General features: G+C 50.5%; 1 protein-coding gene across 2 annotated transcripts; it reads right to left on the bottom strand.

Moving 5' to 3' along the window:
• Positions 1 to 8,268: 8,268 nt before the first annotated feature.
• On the bottom strand, positions 8,269 to 15,599 carry GJB1 (gap junction protein beta 1). Of its 2 annotated transcripts, none has more exons than XM_032331347.1 (2): positions 15,496 to 15,599; positions 8,269 to 9,830 (listed from the first exon to the last, which is right to left on the bottom strand). In XM_032331347.1, exon 2 carries the CDS (start codon positions 9,812 to 9,814, stop codon positions 8,963 to 8,965), a length of 852 nt encoding a protein of 283 aa, XP_032187238.1. In that variant the 5' UTR covers positions 9,815 to 9,830; positions 15,496 to 15,599; the 3' UTR covers positions 8,269 to 8,962. The 2 variants fall into 2 exon arrangements, with proteins under 2 accessions (XP_032187238.1, XP_032187239.1); XM_032331348.1 differs by lacking the exon at positions 15,496 to 15,599 and adding an exon at positions 10,215 to 11,459.
• Between the last annotated feature and the right edge of the window lie 756 nt (positions 15,600 to 16,355).

Raw genomic sequence — 16,355 nt, 5'->3', positions numbered from 1 at the left:
TGAGCCAGCCAGCCGGGAGATCCTTTTTAAATGTTATTCTGTTTTTTAAAAGACTTTTTTTTATTCATTTATTTGAGAGAGAACAGAAATGAAAGAGATCACAGAGGCAGAGGGAGAAGCCGACTTGCCGCTGAGCAGGGAGCCCGACAAGGGGCTCGATCACAAGACCCTAAGATCATGACCTGAGCCGAAAGCATATGCTTAAGGACCGAGTCACCCAGGTGCCCCTTAATTGTTTATTCTATTTTATTTTATTTATTTTTAAAGATTTTATTTATTTATTTGACAGAGAGACACAGCGAGAGAGGGAACACAAGCAGAGGGAGTGGGAGAGGGAGGAGCAGGCTTCCTGCTGAGCAGGGAGCCCAATGTGGGTTCGATCCCAGGACCCCAAGATCATGACCTGAGCCCAAGACAGACACTTAAGGACTGAGCCGCCCAGGTGCCCCTATTCTATTTTATTTTATTCAGGTAGGGGTTCTGAATAACTGTTTCTTGCCGTCTTCCCTGCACTCTTCAAAGTACCTTGCTTCCTGCTGATGGACAATTTCTGAACCCTGCTCTAGGCGGAGATCCCTGAAAAAACTCCCTCTCCCTCCAGACTGCCCTTCCCTGTCTGAGCACAGGACAGCCTCTTCCTCAGCCTTCACCATTTCCCTTTCGAACCTTAGGGATCCCCCAATGCACATTTCATTTCCTAGCAGGTTAACATTTAGAGCTACCTTTATATCAAACTGAGGTCCTCCCACCCACCCCTGTATCCTGAAACACTTCCTAAGGCAGAACAGAAGGGTTACTTTGTTACAGAGGAGACAACAGATTTTGGATCAGAATAGACCCGTTTTCATTCTTGTTTTGCAGTTTTCACTTGCGCAACCTTTAGACTTATCACTTACCCTCTCTGAGGCTCCATTTCATATGTACAAGGAGAGAGGTACCACAGTAGCTGTCTTGCTGTTACTGAAATTATGTATGCTTAATGTAGTTCCAAATCTGGTCCTCCCTAGGTGCTCCATAAACACAGCCTTTTGATCTGCTTACATTCTTTTTTTTAAAGATTTTATTTATTTATTTGACAGAGAGAGAGAAAGAGAGCATGAGCAGGGGGAGGGAGCAGGGGAGGGAGAAGCAGGCTTCCCGCTGAGCAGGGAGCCCAATGTGGAGGCTCCATCCCAGGAGCCTGGGATCACTACCTGAGCCGAAGGCAGACGCTTAACCGACTGAGCCCCCCAGGCGCCCCAATCTGCTTGCTTGCTTTCCCTTCCTCCCCTCCCTCCTTCCTTTCTTCCTTCCAAGTAGGCAACATGCCCAGCGTGGGGCTTGAATTCATGACCCCGAGATCAAGAATCACATGCTCTACCAACTGAGCCAGCCAGGTGCCCCTACTTACATTACTTCTAAGTCTGGTAATAAAGTTTAAAGTGTCAGACTATGAATGAGACACATCCTTTTCATCGAAGCGACATTAAGAATTGACACACTCCCCTCACAGCCACCCTCCCACATATATGTAAATATGGTCATGTGTAGTGTGACATATGTATGAAAACATATAGATTTCCTTACTGAAGCACATGCACATGGCTATTGACAACTAGCCAGTCAAGAAAGTATGTTATTGCTTTCTTTGAGTAAATAACCTGTAGCGGGGGGCGCCTGGGTGGCTCAGTGGGTTAAGCCGCTGCCTTCGGCTCAGGTCATGATCTCGGGGTCCTGGGATCAAGTCCCGCATCGGGCTCTCTGCTCAGCAGGGAGCCTGCTTCCCTCTCTCTCTCTCTCTGCCTGCCTCTCCGACTACTTGTGATTTCTCTCTGTCAAATAAATAAATAAAATCTTTAAAAAAAAAAATAACCTGTAGCGGAATTACTGGATCATATGGTAATTCTGTTTTTATTTTTTTAGGAACCTCCATAGTGTTTTTCACAGTGGCTGTACCAATTGCTATTACCACCAACAGTGCATGAAGGTTCCCTTTTCTCCACATCCTCCCCCAAGACGTGTTATTTCTTGTGTTTTTGATTTTGCCCATATATTTTCCTGAGGATCAGTGATGTTGAACATCTTTTCACGTGTCTGTTGGCCATCTGTATGTCTTCTTTGGAAAGATGTCCATTTCGGTCCCCTGCCCATTTTTACCCAGATTATTTGGAGTTTTCCTGGTTTGAGGTTTTATAAGTTCTTTATATATTTTAGATATTAAGCCCTTATTGGATATATCATTTCCAAAAGATATATGCACTCCTATGCTTATTACAGCATTATTTATAATAGTCAAGATATAGAAGTAATCCAAATGTCCACCAAAAGATGAATGGATAAAGACGTCACACACACACACACAAGAATATTACTCAACCATAAAGAAAACCCTGAGATCTTGCATTTGTGACAGCACAGACAGACCTAGAAGGTATAATGTGAAATTATATGTCAGTCAGAGAAAGATATGATTTCACTTGCATGTAGAATTTAAGAAAGAAAACAAATAAACAAAGACAAAGGAAACAAACATAAAAATAGACTCAAATATAGAGAAGAAACTGGTGGTTGCCAGAAGAGAGGTGTGTGGGAGGGTGGCAGGTGTAGAAACAGATAAAAGGGATTAAGAGTACATTATCTTTAAAAAAAAAAAAAAAGATTTATTTATTTATTTATTTGAGAAAGAGTACATGCATGGGGAGGGGAAGAGGGAGAAGCAGGCTTCCCACTGAGCAAGGAGCCCAATGTGGGACTCGACCCCAGGATCCTGAGATCATGACCTGAGCCAAAGGCAGACGCTTAACCTGACTGAGCTCCCCACGTGTCCCAAATAAACACACGCGCGTGCACACACACACACACCCCAGTGGGGGGAAATAATAAAGTTGAATGTAAAAGTAAAAAAAAAAATGAAGCATGTTACTTTGATGAGACAGAGTTTAGCTCAGTATCTGAGAGTGTGAGTGAATACACTTGACCCTTGAACAGCACAGGTCTGAGCTGCATGCATGGGTCTACTTATGTGTGGATTTTTTTAAATAAATACAGCATAGTACTATAATGTATTTTCTCTTCCTCATGATTTTCTTAACAATATTCTCTTTTCTCTAGCTTACTTTATTGTAAGAATGCAGTATATAGGGGCACCTGGGTGGCTCAGTGGATTAAGTGTCTGCCTTTGGCTCAGATCATGATCCCAGGGTCCTGGGATCGAGCTCCGCATTGGGCTCTCTGCTCAGCAGGGAGCCTGCTTCCCACCCACTGCCTACTTGTGATCTGTCTGTCAAATAAGTAAAATCTTAAAAAAAATCTGTCAAATTTGAACAATTGAATGTATGTAATGAAAACTTCAAATGAAAAATAGAAAGAATAAATATAGCTTAAAAAATAATGCAGTATATAATATAATATGTGTTAATCCACTATGTTATGGTAAGGTCTCCAGTTCACAGTAGGCTATTAGTAGTTAAGTTTTGGGGGAGTCAAAAGTTATACATGGATGTTCGACTGTGCAGGAGATCAGTGTCTCTACTCATGTCCTTCAGGAGTCAACTGTATAGTTGAAGGATGGCACAGGTAGTGAGAGGAAATAACAATGTTACACACTTGTATAGAACTTACTGTTGGGCACCTGGGTGGCTCAGTTGGTTAAGTGTCCGACTCTTGGTTTCACCTCAGGTCATGATCTCAGGGTTGTGGGATCGAGCCCCACGTAGTGTTGTGCATTCAGCGTGGAGCCTACTTGTCCCTCTCCCTCCTTTCTTCCCCTACTCATGCTCACCTCTGTCTCTCTTTCTCTCTTACTCAAATAAATACATTCTTTTTTTTCAAAAAAGAACTTACTATCAACTAGGCACTGTTCTAAGTGCTTCACATACAATTATTACATCTAATTCCCACTCCAGCCCTTTGATACAGGTACTATTACTATTACTGTTTTATCAGTGAGGAAACCGAGCTACAGAGAGGCCAAGTAACTTGGTTAAAGTCACACATGTAAGGAGTGGAGCATGCTTTTAAGTCACTGTGCTATACTCACTTTATACTGTACTACACTGGTGGTTGAGATGGTGGGCCATGCTGGAGCATCTGGCTGGTTCAGTTGGAGGAGCACGTGACTCTTATTCTTGGGGTGGTGGGTTCAATCCCCATGTTGGGTGCAGAGACTACTTAAAATAAACTTAAAAAAAAAAAGTGGAGAACCATCCTGTGTAAATTACCCTTTCTCCATGAGGTCCATAGTCGGATCATTCTGCTCTTTCTTCCATAGGTCATCATTGCCCTTAAGGCGTCTATTTGTGCCAAGGGCTGCCCTGACCTGGATCTCCTCGATATCCTCATAGTCTGTCTACATGAGTACCAAATTGCCAGTCAGTCGAAGTTAAGGAACCTAAGTTAAGGTTCCTACATGTGATAGCACAGAGTCTAAACACCTGTGCACACTTCTAGGCGTGAACATGCTAGCCCTCATGGACTGGCCCCAACCTACTTTGCCAGTCTCACCTCCTGCTACGACCCCCCACCCCATCCCATGTATTCTCTGCTCTAGTCACACTGAACACACCCTACTTTTTCTAGACTCCAAACATTTGCTCATGCCTGTCTCCACTTCCCTACTGCCCTTAATCCAACAGGCTAAGCAACTACTACGTGTTAAGGTTACATAAGCAATTTTCATACAATCCGAGAAGTACTCTTATCAATATGCAATGCAACATATGCCAGGAATTCAGAATGAGGGGAGGTCTTACTCCCTCTAGGGGATTCGGTGGGGGACACGGGAAGGGGAGAAGAGAGATGAAGCCTTCATACAGGAGATGACACTGGAGCTGAGTCTTGAATGATTAGGAGTCTGGCAGTCAAGGAAGGAGAAGGAAACCTCCAAGTCATCTCTGTTCCTCCATCTCCCCACGCTCAGACATTAAGTCATATGTAGATTCTGTGCCCAAAGTGTGTCTCACGTCTGTCTCCTCTCATTCCTTCTGCCACTGTCCTAGTCGCACAGGCCCCATTTGGGCCATTGCTCCGTAACTGGCCATTCTGCCTCTCGTCTTTCCCATCCCCAGTTGGCTCTCCGTCTGGCTGCCAGAGTCAGCTCCCAAGACACAAATCTGAAGCCAGCACTCTTCTACCCAAAACCCTTAGTGCTTTCCACCTCTGGTAGGACAGTCTCAACCTTTTACAGGGAGACACAAAGCCCGTCACAAGCTGCTCATAGTTTCTCTTTCCCATCTCCCCTCTAGCCGTTCCACTCCTCCAGCCCTCCACAGTAAATTATCCGTCTCATTGTCTCACTCAAGACAGCGTCTCACCCTTTCAGCTATCCTGCCTGTGTGTCCTGTGCCCACCTTATTCCCCCCTGCCTAGAAAGCCTCGATCCTTTTCCCCACCTGATGGGTTCGGCCTGGCTTCGTCCAGGAAACAAAGGGGGTCCACAGTGGTGGGCCTTTATGGCCCCTTGTGTACCATAGGTCATGTCTGACGTTTGCATATTGTGAACTCAGGAAAGGGAGCAAGCACTCCCCTCTAGACACAACCCCGTGCACCCAGGCAATCTGATTGGGCATCTGAATCAGTTCGCGGTTGCCATGCCAATTCTCTGTGGAGGCTGCCGCCTGCATTGAAATCCCAATCCGGTTTCAGTTTCGGGGCCTTGACTATTCAAGGGAGCCACTCCCCTCACCCAAGAGCTGCCTCTTCTCCTTGCCCCCAGCTCCTAGTATCTCTGCACACAGATGCCTCTAAAAGACCACAAATGTCCCTAAAAGCACCAGGACCCAGAGATAGAGTGCATAAGAAGCTCCTGTTACTCAGCCTTTCGGGGCCCCCATCAAATCCCTTGAATATGCAACATCTCTCTGACCTTGCTCTTTGGGCTGCTGTCTGCTCCCGGGGGGGGGGGGGGGGGGGGGGGGGCAGCCAACCCTATTATCCCCAAGTTCAGCGCCACGTGCCTCAGTCTCGAGGAACCAGCCTCACTCCTTTCTGGCACACTGCGAGTTCTAGCAGGCCTTCAGGCTGTGGCCTCTGTGCTTCTGAGGGTGTCTTACCTTACTTTGCAGTTTCTAACCAGCTTTGGAATGCATCTGAGTTGCTTCTCACAAAAGCTCTGGGAAAGGAGAGGTAGAGAGAGGGCATTAACCACCTTATACTGCAGATGAAGAAACCGAGACTCGGGGTAGGTAGGTTATCATGTGTCCCAGGGGGATAGAGGTCATCAAGGGCAACCCCGGTCTTTGTATCGCAAAGCCTTCTTGGCCACCACCACCAAGGTCATTCCATAGTTGGACTGTCTGGGTGGCAAGCCCTATGTGCACTTGCCTCCTGCTTCTCCCTTATAAACTACACTCTTGTGACAAGCCTCAGATCAAAGAACCAGTCCTGGGTTAGCCAGACAGACCCTCCTCCCTCCCTGCAACACTGTGCACTCCAGCTCCCCCAGGGTCCTTTGGCTTGCTCCCATCTGGTTCCCAGGACACAAGGGTAAGTGTCCTCTCTTTGGCTGTAGAGCCGGCTGGTGGCTTTATTGTCCCACCACTGCCCCCTTGAGAGGAAAGCCTTGATCTGGAGTTGGAGCCTCTTTCCAAAGGGAGGTTCTCACAGAATCATTTGAAGAGAAACTAGGTAGTTGAGGCGGTGATGGATTGCCTGGTTCTCCACGTGGGGAGGGCAGGAGGCTCTTGTGTGGAATCAGCAGGACATTTTTAAAGAGAAAATATTTTTCCTGATGGCCTTCTGGACAGAGAAGAGATGCTCTGTGTTCCTTGTGCTCTGGTGTGGGGGGGGGGTGTAGGATTTTGATAAGAAAAGGACTCTCTCCCACCATGGGAGACCTGGGGGTGGGAAACCTCTCTTCTCACAGGATATGGTGTCGCTTTCTAAAGAGAAAGGACTTTTTTTTTTTTCTTTTTCAGAAAAGCAATCTCTCTTAAGAAAAGGGGAAGCTGTCTCTCAGGAATTGCCGAGGGTGGGGGGAAAGGCTTACTCTCTCCTTTCTTTACTAAAGGAGAAACCTCCTCAAATCAGGAAACATTCCCTGCTTCCTGTCTGAAGGGGAAAGACTGTTTCTAGAGGAGAACGATTCTGATAAGAGAAAATGCCTGATTCTCTCTTCCTTTCTGCTGCACTTGTCACACAGAGTCATGGTACTCTGACAGGGAGTGGCAAACCATTTTTTTCTGTTAAAGGGTAGGGCAACTGAGGCAAGAAACTTGCTGGAGGTGGGGGTGGGGAATCTTTTACTCTGATGGCTCCCTGGTGAGGGCAATGACTCTGAGATGGGGAAACCCCTGTGAGTCTGGGGAAGCCTCCTAGGAATCCCAGAAGCCCAGAGTGCTAAAGGGAACTCAACGGAGTAATGGGCCTGCCTTTTTTTGCTCACAGGGAAACTGAGGCTTGGGAAAGCGAATGTCTTACTCCTAAGTGATGGAACTAGGACTTGAACCCAGCTTGGTCAAGTCCCAGCTTGGGGCTTTTCCCATTATAGCTGCCAGAGGATGGGGAGGCTACCTGCTACTTGGGAGTGAGGAGAGATGCACCCCCACCATGAAAGGTCTGACCTGCGTTTGGAGACATCTCTGGGATGGGAGGCATTGATACCTGAGGGAAGGCAACTGGGGACAAGAGTAGAATTGGGGGCCGTGTCCAATCGAGGTAGAGGGGTCAGAGTCCCGGTGCAGTCCAGCAGGTGGTTTATGGCGGCAGTGAGCACCTGAGTTTCAAGGGAGGAAGGGGGCTATTTCTCCCAAGAGCTCCGGAGAGGGGCCCTCACCCAGGGAACACGTGCTACCTTCTCCGACTTGCAAAATCTCTCTATCATTTCCTGTCTGTCCAGATGGAGTTGCCATTTTAATGTTTTTCAAATCAGAGGAAGGGGCCCAAGGAAACCTCTTGAGGTGATGTAAATGTTTTATAATATATTGCGGCCGTGTTTACAAAACTGCACGCACTTATGAACACTCCATAAACTATACTTAGAATGAATGAAAAAAAAAATAAGAGAAAAGGAAGGGGGTCAGGGAACCTGGTCCCCATAAAGCTGTGAGTAAAAAAAATTTAAGCCCCCCACAAACCAAAAGCCAAACCCAAACCAAACCAACCCCCCAACCCCCAGCAAAAAAAAAAAAAAAAAAAAGAAAGAAAGAAAAAAAAATGAGGCAAGAACAGCTCAGGGTCTCACTACTTCTGTTGCCCATTGCTTTCTAGATCAGCAAAAATCCAAGGCCAGCTCATCCAGGGGGAGGTCAGAGGTTGCAGGAGAAAGAACTTGACAAACACACAAGCCACCTCTTCGTTTACTGTAAAATCCTGTTTAATGTGTAACATTTCAGGCACAGAGAGGCCTTGGGAACGAGAGGCAAAGGCAGTCCTAACCAACCCCCACTCCAATTTATCTGCCTGCTCCTCCCTCCCTAATTCCTCCATCCGAGACATGTCCTCCTCCTCCTTGTGGCCAGCAAAGTGCTGTTCCTCCTTTTCTCGCCTTGACTACCCTCCCTTCTCCACCCACATGTCCAGAGCACCCTCCTTCCATTCTACTTGCCCACGTCCCTCCCTGCTGATGTGACTCCAGAAATAGGGTATCTGACAACACGGGGTTAAGATTAGTTTCATAATTGGAGATGCTGTCAGAGCATCATATCTCTTGTCCCCCAGTGGCCCCAGGAAGAGGGAGAGGGAAGCAGAAAGGGAGTACAGACAAGAAGAGCCGCCCCCTGCCCCCTCACCCCACCCTTGAGCACTGGCCTGGCCAGCTTCGGGCTCCCCACCCCTCTGGCCCCCCAGACAGAAGGCGGGGGTGGGGGTGTGTGTGGGGGGAGGAAGGGAAACCAGGGAAAAAAGGGAGATTTCCATTGATCTTGATCTGCAGTCCCTAGCAGGCAGAGGCCTGCACCCTGCAGGGGAGAAGGAGGGCAGGGCCAGGGGCAGGGGGATGGGGGACAGGGGGAGGGGTGCAGGAGGGGAGGTTGCCTTGTGTGCGGCATCAGCAGGCAGAGCAGCGGTCGCTCTTCTCAGCCAGCCCAGCCCCAGTGCCGGGGCTGCGGCGCAGTATGTCTTTCAGGGAGCCATCCTGCTCGCTCAGCAGCTTGTTGATCTCATTCTGCTTGTACTCAGGTGAGAGGCGGTGGCCGAAGCCCGAGCCCTTGCGAGAGGGCGGATTGGAGCGGCGCTGGGCTCGGCGGGCACAGGCCCGGATGATGAGGTACACCACCTCGGCCACGTTGAGGATGATGCAGATGCCCGAGGCGGCCAGCATGAAGACCGTGAAGACGGTTTTCTCGGTGGGCCGGGACACGAAGCAGTCCACCGTGTTGGGGCAGGGGTAGGCCTCACACTTGACCAGCCGCACCATGGCATAGCCGGGGTAGAGCAGGTAGAAGACATACATGAAGGCGGCCTCAAACAGCAGCCGGAAGACCACGCTGATGACATAGGTCCACCACAGCGTCCCTGAGATGTGGACCTTGTGCCTCTTGACCTCCTCCAGGTGCAGGGGGTCCGCGTGACCCTCAAGTCGCAGCATCTTCTTTTCTATGTGCTGCTGGTGAGCTACGTGCATCGCCACGAGGAGAGCTGGGGTGGACACCAAGATGAGCTGCAGGGACCACAGGCGCACGTGGGAAATGGGGAAGAAGTGGTCGTAGCAGACGCTGTTGCAGCCGGGCTGCAGGGTGTTGCAGATGAAGGAGGACTTCTCGTCACCCCACACGCTCTCGGCGGCCACCACCAGCACCATGATCCTGAAGATGAAGATGACCGACAGCCATACGCGACCAATGGCAGTAGAATGCCGGTTCACGCCACTGAGCAATGTGTACAAACCGGTCCAGTTCATCCTGCCTCATTCACACCTGCAAAAGATGAGCCACAAAGCGAGCTGGCAGAAAGCTGGGGAATAAAGCTGGGCAGCGTGACATGGCTTGACACACAGACCCACCCCCGCCACCCCTGTCACCCCTTCCAAGAGCCAGTGACAGGAAGGGAAGAAGGATGGTCAGTGCTTTCCACATCACCCCACATCCCTTGCTAGCCTCTCCTCTTCCTCTTCCTCCTCTTCCTCTTCTTCCTCCTCCTCCTCACTTGACTTGACCTCCCTGAAGCCCATCTCCCTTCTTTGCTTTCGTCCAACATTCTTTCCTCTCCAGAGCCCCTTTCTTTACCAGGTCCATTTTGTTCTGCCCTATCCCCCAGCTCCTTAGCTCCGGACCTGGGGCGAGCCCAACAAAGCCCATTACCTTGGGGAGCGCCTATCCCTGAGGCCACCCAGACAGGTCCCCTATGGTCTCATGTCTGTGCAGGGGGAGTGGTCCCTGCGTCCGCGCCTGCGTTCCAATTCATCGCCGCCCGGTGCTGGGGAGTCATATGCTGCTTTATACCCAGTGTCTGCACAATGGGACCTTTGTGGGGCTCTGAACAACGCCCTTTAGAATTCAGATCAAACGCCCTGACTTCCGCCCACCCTACACACAGAGCACTTGTGTCCCAGCGCCGGACACCCAGCCTGCACCCACCTGTTCTGTGCCCGCCCGGTCCATCGCCGCACCCGCCCCACAGCCCCACCAGAAGAATGGCCACGGTGGGGGGTGGGGGCGAGATGGAACAAAGACAGGTGCATGTAAGAGGGGACACAAGGGGACCAGGAGGCTCTGGGCCGAGGCCGTCGCCCATGACTCTACTAGAAACATAGGGTCAGCGGGATTTTTCCTTGGTTGAGATCCCTTGCACAGTGTGTATGGGTGAGCTCACTCATATGTCTCAAGCCAGAAACCGTGTTAAGCTTTTTCCCATACATTCTTCCTTTGGACCCACTCAGCAAGCCTCCAAGGACTTTACCCCAGTCTTTGCAGCTGAGGAGGCCGAAGCTCAGATACATTAAGTAACTTACTCAAGGTCACAAAGCTAAGAAGTGTTAGAGGAGGATGAAACAGACAAGCATCTGAAGCCGAGGTTTAGGCTCTTTCCCTGGCTAGCCCTTCATCCTTTTCGCAGCCAGTGTCACCCAAGCCAGCCGTTAGGAGCAACGACAACTGGATATTATACGAGAACAACGAATCATGGAACACTACATCACTACATGATGTACGGTGACTAACATAACATAAAAAAAAAAAAAAGAACGACAACAACAAGAGCAAGGGTTAATGCTCCCCACGAGAGCACAAGAAACATGGCAGCTGCAGACCCCTGAGTACTTTCCAGCTCCAGTGTCACAGAGCAAATCCTCACCATCTCTCCTTGAGCTTCAGGTGGCAGGTGGGCACACGATGAGGACAAACCAGAGTGAGAAAGCAAAAGTTAACAAGCAAACAGAAGGTTGGGAGATGGGACAGGGAAGAGTCATATGCTTTTGGGTTTGAATCTGGGTTGTTCGGCTAACACGACCGCGGGCTAGCTCCCGCACTCCTCTGAGCCTGCTCCCTCATCTATAAATGGGTTGTTAATACCCAGGGTTAGGGGCGCCTGGGTGGCTCAGTGGTTAAGCGTCTGCCTTCGGCTCAGGCCATGATCCCGGAGTCCTGGGATTGAGCCCTGCATTGGGCTTCCTGCTCAACAGGGAGCCTGCTTCTCCCTCTCGCATTCACCCTGTTTGTGTTCCTTCTCTTGCTGTCTTTCTCTCTCTCTGTCTCTCTGTCAAATAAATAAATAAATAATCTTTAATACCCAGGGTCATTATGAGCTTAGTGAAGCCCCCTGCAACAAGTTCCCAGCTCAGCTCCAGTTTCATAGATGATGATCAAGGGAGATAAGCACCTAATCAGGAAGAGAAAACATGTTGTTTCGGGGGACTGGGTGGTCTGCCAAACCCAATGTCCCACTTTTTGTTTCCCAGTGCTGCCCTTGACGTAGGCATCTGTCCAGAGGTAGAACAGGCTGTTCCGCCCTGCCCCGTCCACCCATCAAATGTACATTGTAACCTCCTGGTTTCCTGAGCCTGCCAGTAGCTCTAGGGAAGAAACTCCCCTCCAAGCAGCACAGGTAAAGAAGGCCTCCTCCTCTCCCCCACCTTCCACCGCTTCTGCCACTAAGTTGAGCCGAGTAGATGATGCTGGAAGCAGGGAACTGGGTGTGAGGAGAGCACACAGGCCTGGACCTGAGGGAAATGTGGGGCATTTCCTGGCCCCGTACAGGGGCAGTGGGGTGGCAGAAGCCCTGCATCAAGACTGGGGTGCTTCTCTCTGTTGTAGGGGGTGATATTAGCCATGGAAAAGTTGGGGAATGGGATGAAAGAACCTGCCTTCAGAACCCGGGGGATGAAGCGATGGTCCACGGGACACAGAGTACTTTTCTGAACAAGGTCTTCTTTTCTCATTTAACTTAAAATAATAATTTTTTTTTTTAAAACCTCACTGACTTCATGCTGGGGCCTAAACCAGCATGGAGAGGTAGGAACACGGGTGCCCTTTCTGCTCAGCCCCGGGTTCTGAAGGCAGGGCTGCTGCAGGAGGCCCAGTGGTTGACGGTAAAGAAATGCCTCATCTGGTGACACACGTTGGATTCACAAACCAGTGTTCAAGGAACATTATGAAGAGTAACCATTTACTGAGCACCTGTGAGGCCAGGCCTTGCACGTGCATGACCTCCTGTGAAGCTCAGAACAACCCCATGAGGTGGGTGTTGCTTTTAATCCTTGCGTCACCCAAGAGGAAACTGAGGTAAAGAAAGGTGAAGGGACTCGTCCAAGGGTCACACGGATCAATGCAGTTAGTGTGTGATGGAGGTGGGACTGGAGTCGGGCCGAACTGACTCCAGAGCCCATGCTTTTGCCCATAAGCTTGACCACCTTGGCTAGAATTAAAATCTTTCTTTCTATGAGTGTTTGTATTTTTTTATTCGTTTTTTGAGAGAGAGAGAGTGGGCCAGCGGGTGGCATGCTAGACAGAGGGAGAGGGAAAGAGAGAGAATCTGAAGCAGGCTCCACCCCCAGCACAAAGCCTGACCCGGGACTTGATCTCACAACCCCGAGATCATGACCTGAGCCGAAACCGAGTTCGGCGCTTCACCAGCTGAGCCACCCAGTCGCCCATCTGTGAGTATTTTTTAGAAACAAAGAGATTCAAAACTGGTCTGGCTTGTATTCTCTTCTAGCCCCTTCTCCTCTTTCCTGTGGACTGGTAACTCCTCCTCTTCTTCCCTCCCAGGGCTTTCCACTGCCCCCTGATCTGTTCCGATTTCCCTGCCTTACCTTTCTGCGGCAGCTTCCTCAGACTCCAGAGCACACTCGAGCTGTTCTCTCTGCAGTGCAGGGGTGCTCCTCGTTTGGCCTGGCCACTGCTAAATTTCTAGGATCTTGGAGCTCTTCACTCCCATTTTGCGCCCTCTGGGACGTAACCAGTAAGCTCCCTTTGGGGTCCCTAAGCACCCTCGTGTGGGCACTGGGATCTCGGTTTTTGCTCTCTCCTTGGGATGGAGAGTTTATCCCTATGTCAACATCAGCACCTCAAGGGTTTCATTCTAAAAACATCCAGGGGGAGGGACCTGATTTTGAAATCCAAACCGCCTTTGTGACTTTGGGTTAAAGTCCAAGTATTGGTATGCTCTGCATTGCTCCAGACCTGTTTTTGTTCTCATGCTCTCATGTTTAATTAGACAAGACTCCCCTGGCTCTGTCAGGCACTGACCTCGTCCTCGGATTCTGAATTGCCCAGGCACCCAAGGATAGCTCAAGATCTGGAGATCGCACCTAGTCCACACAACCATCCTGTAATGGTATCCCCATTTTTCAGACAAGGAAGTTGAGGCTCAGAGACGTTAAATAACTTGATTCAATGGCAACTCTGCGAAATGGTAGAGTCAGGTTTCCGATTTCTTTTCTTCTCACCTCAAAGCCTTTGTACCTCGCACCACCTTTAGTCTGCATTCTCACCGAGACCTGGCCCAGAGCTTAGACCTTCGACCCCTTTCCACGTATGCTCACATGCGTGGGCATGTGCACACACACGCACACACAAGAAGATGTGTGCCCATACCCATTCATCAGCTCGCTCTCTCTCTCTCTTTCTGCCCCCACCTCTTCCCTGTCCCTCCTTCCAACTACAGGAAATCCTGGTGTTTTTTTGGGTTTGGGAGGAAGGCCCTAGTTGGACTGGATGAGGTTCTGTTCAGCCTCGCATTCTACACTTCCTCCCCCTGGCTTCACAAGCAGGCTCTGGCCAGGAAAGGACAAGGGGCTTTCTTTGGGATTCCTTCCGGAATTTCAGGCTGCCTTCCTCATCAGTTTGGTGTGGCCAAGGCCAAACTTCTCCAGCCCTCCCCTCTTCCCCCACCTTGCCTCCACCCTGTGGGCCCAGGACACCTCAGGCACTTTGTTTGTCCTCTCTGCCCTGCCACATATACTGTAACCAGCTAGGGTCAGGGTCACTCTAGCTCTTTTTCCACTTTTTCCACTTTTCTCTTTCCCTCCCTTGGGCATGGTCTTTTCCTAGGAACTGGTAACTGACAAGCTCCCTTACTGCAGACTACACCTTCTTGTTCCTCCTCAACTATCTGACTTCCTGTTGCTCCCTACTTGGGCTTTATTATAACCTAACAGCCACCATTTATGGAATGCCCATAGTGTTCCAGAAGCTGGATGTTCATTAACTCCCATCCTCACAACAAGCCTGTGAGCTGTGCCTTGTTGTCTCCAGTTCCCAGATGGGGCCATGGAGGCTCAGAGTAATTTATGACACAGCTGGTCAGCAAGTCCTGGAGCCCAACTTAGGGGCTCCCTGCCAATGCGTGGGTCCCTTGCCCATTGCTCTGCTGTGTCTTCAAATGGAAGTCTCTCCATCTGAACCCTTCTTGTCTAAAGCCTCCTCTTCCCACCTCCTTTTCTAAGTCTGTGTGCTCTGCCATGCTGTCCCCAACAGCTGGAACAACTTCCAAACAGCTGTGAGGCCTCCCCTCCTTTAGATCTCCAGATCACTCGTTACTCATGGCTCAGCTTGAGTCTGCCTACCTCCCTCAAGAAAACGGAAAGCCACGCTCCCAAATCCCAGCCCCATCAGCCTTCCCTCTGCCCCTGCTGAGTGCCTTGTGTTCACCGTCCACAACCCCAGGCTGGTTGCGTGCCTGGTTTACCTTCCAGTCAGGGAAGGAGCACAGCACCTGGCAGTGCCCAACGGTCCACCGAACCCTAACCATCTCTGGCAGGAAGCGTCTTAAAGAGATGAACTTGGCCACCCTGGGTCTGGGGGGAGGGGGGCTCAAGTCTTCCTGGGAATTCAGCCCTGTGAGGATGAAGGGAATCCACAGCTGGGGGAAAAAGGGCGGGGAGAAGAGAAGCCACTCTGAGCTCAGAAAGAGAGTAACAGTTGAAGGCTCCGGAGAGAGGCTGAGCAAGCCTGGCACTCGGCAGGAGGGGTCTCACTCTACCCAGAGGGAAGTGCAGAAGGGACCTAAGTGGCTTAATGCTGAGGCCAAGGGAAGGCAAAACCCAGGCCTCTCCCCAGCCCCCATTTCTGCCCCCTGCGCGCCCCCCATGCCACACCAGCTCCCCCTCCCCAGCCTCCCTTCCCCTGTCCCCAGCTTCCTCACCTGGCTGCCGCTGCCCTTTCCCGGGGAATGTCTGCAGGCGTGTCTGCACTGTGCCACTAGGTACTGTCAGCCCAGTCCAGGGGAGGGACAAAGAGCCCAGGGCCCGAGCCAGATATGGCCCACAGCCCAAGAGGAACCAGACAAACATTAACCAGCCCCGCCTTCCTCCCACACACAATCATTAAATAGGATTGATCCCCTGAGCTCCCAATGCATTTCTCGAGGCAGATCACAGAGACTGGAGTTACTGCCCCATCCCAGAGGCATCACTGTCACCCACGTGGCCACGTTCAGGCCATCTGGGAGGCTAACCTGGACCTGGGCTCCTTAACAGCCCTCAGGCTTCCCCCATCCCCTGGCTACAGGTAGATCCAGTGTGTGGGCAAGTTGCAGAGAGGGCTGCTGCCCTGGGTGCCATCCCTTCCAGGTTCCAGCCTCTAGAACGATAACGACTATGGAGAGAGAAGAAGACGTGGACGGTGCCTCCTGGCACCTTGGAGTCAAGGCAAAGGGGAAGGGACTGCTTCCCCCAGACGGCAGGACCACGATGCTCTGTGTCCCGAGTGGCTGGGGATGGAACAATGCATTTCCAACCCTATGCCACCACCCATTGCCTTCTACCCTTAGGGCCAAGGCAGTTGAGCCACAAAGCATATGAGGTGTGGCAATAGTTCTTGGCAATCATTAAGGTAAACAGAGAGTGTCAACCATTAACTGAAGGGTCAGTCCAGTTTGAAGGAGGGTTTACCTGAAGACCCTGTGAATTCTGTGGCCTGAGTGGCCATGGAGAAAGAAGTGAAGTCAATAGAAACTGGTCCCCTGGCTTCTGCCCTTCACCGCAGCCCAAGTTCACTGCAGGG

Source organism: Mustela erminea, chromosome X (assembly GCF_009829155.1).
Source record: "Mustela erminea isolate mMusErm1 chromosome X, mMusErm1.Pri, whole genome shotgun sequence".
Classification (NCBI taxonomy): Eukaryota; Metazoa; Chordata; class Mammalia; order Carnivora; family Mustelidae; genus Mustela; species Mustela erminea.
Note: the sequence above shows the minus strand (reverse complement) of the source record. Positions and strands in the feature narration are given on the sequence as shown.

Excerpts from the sequence above, each read along its gene's own strand:
- GJB1 (XM_032331347.1), bottom strand. The coding sequence starts at position 9,814 with ATGAACTGGACCGGTTTGTACACATTGCTCAGTGGCGTGAACCGGCAT.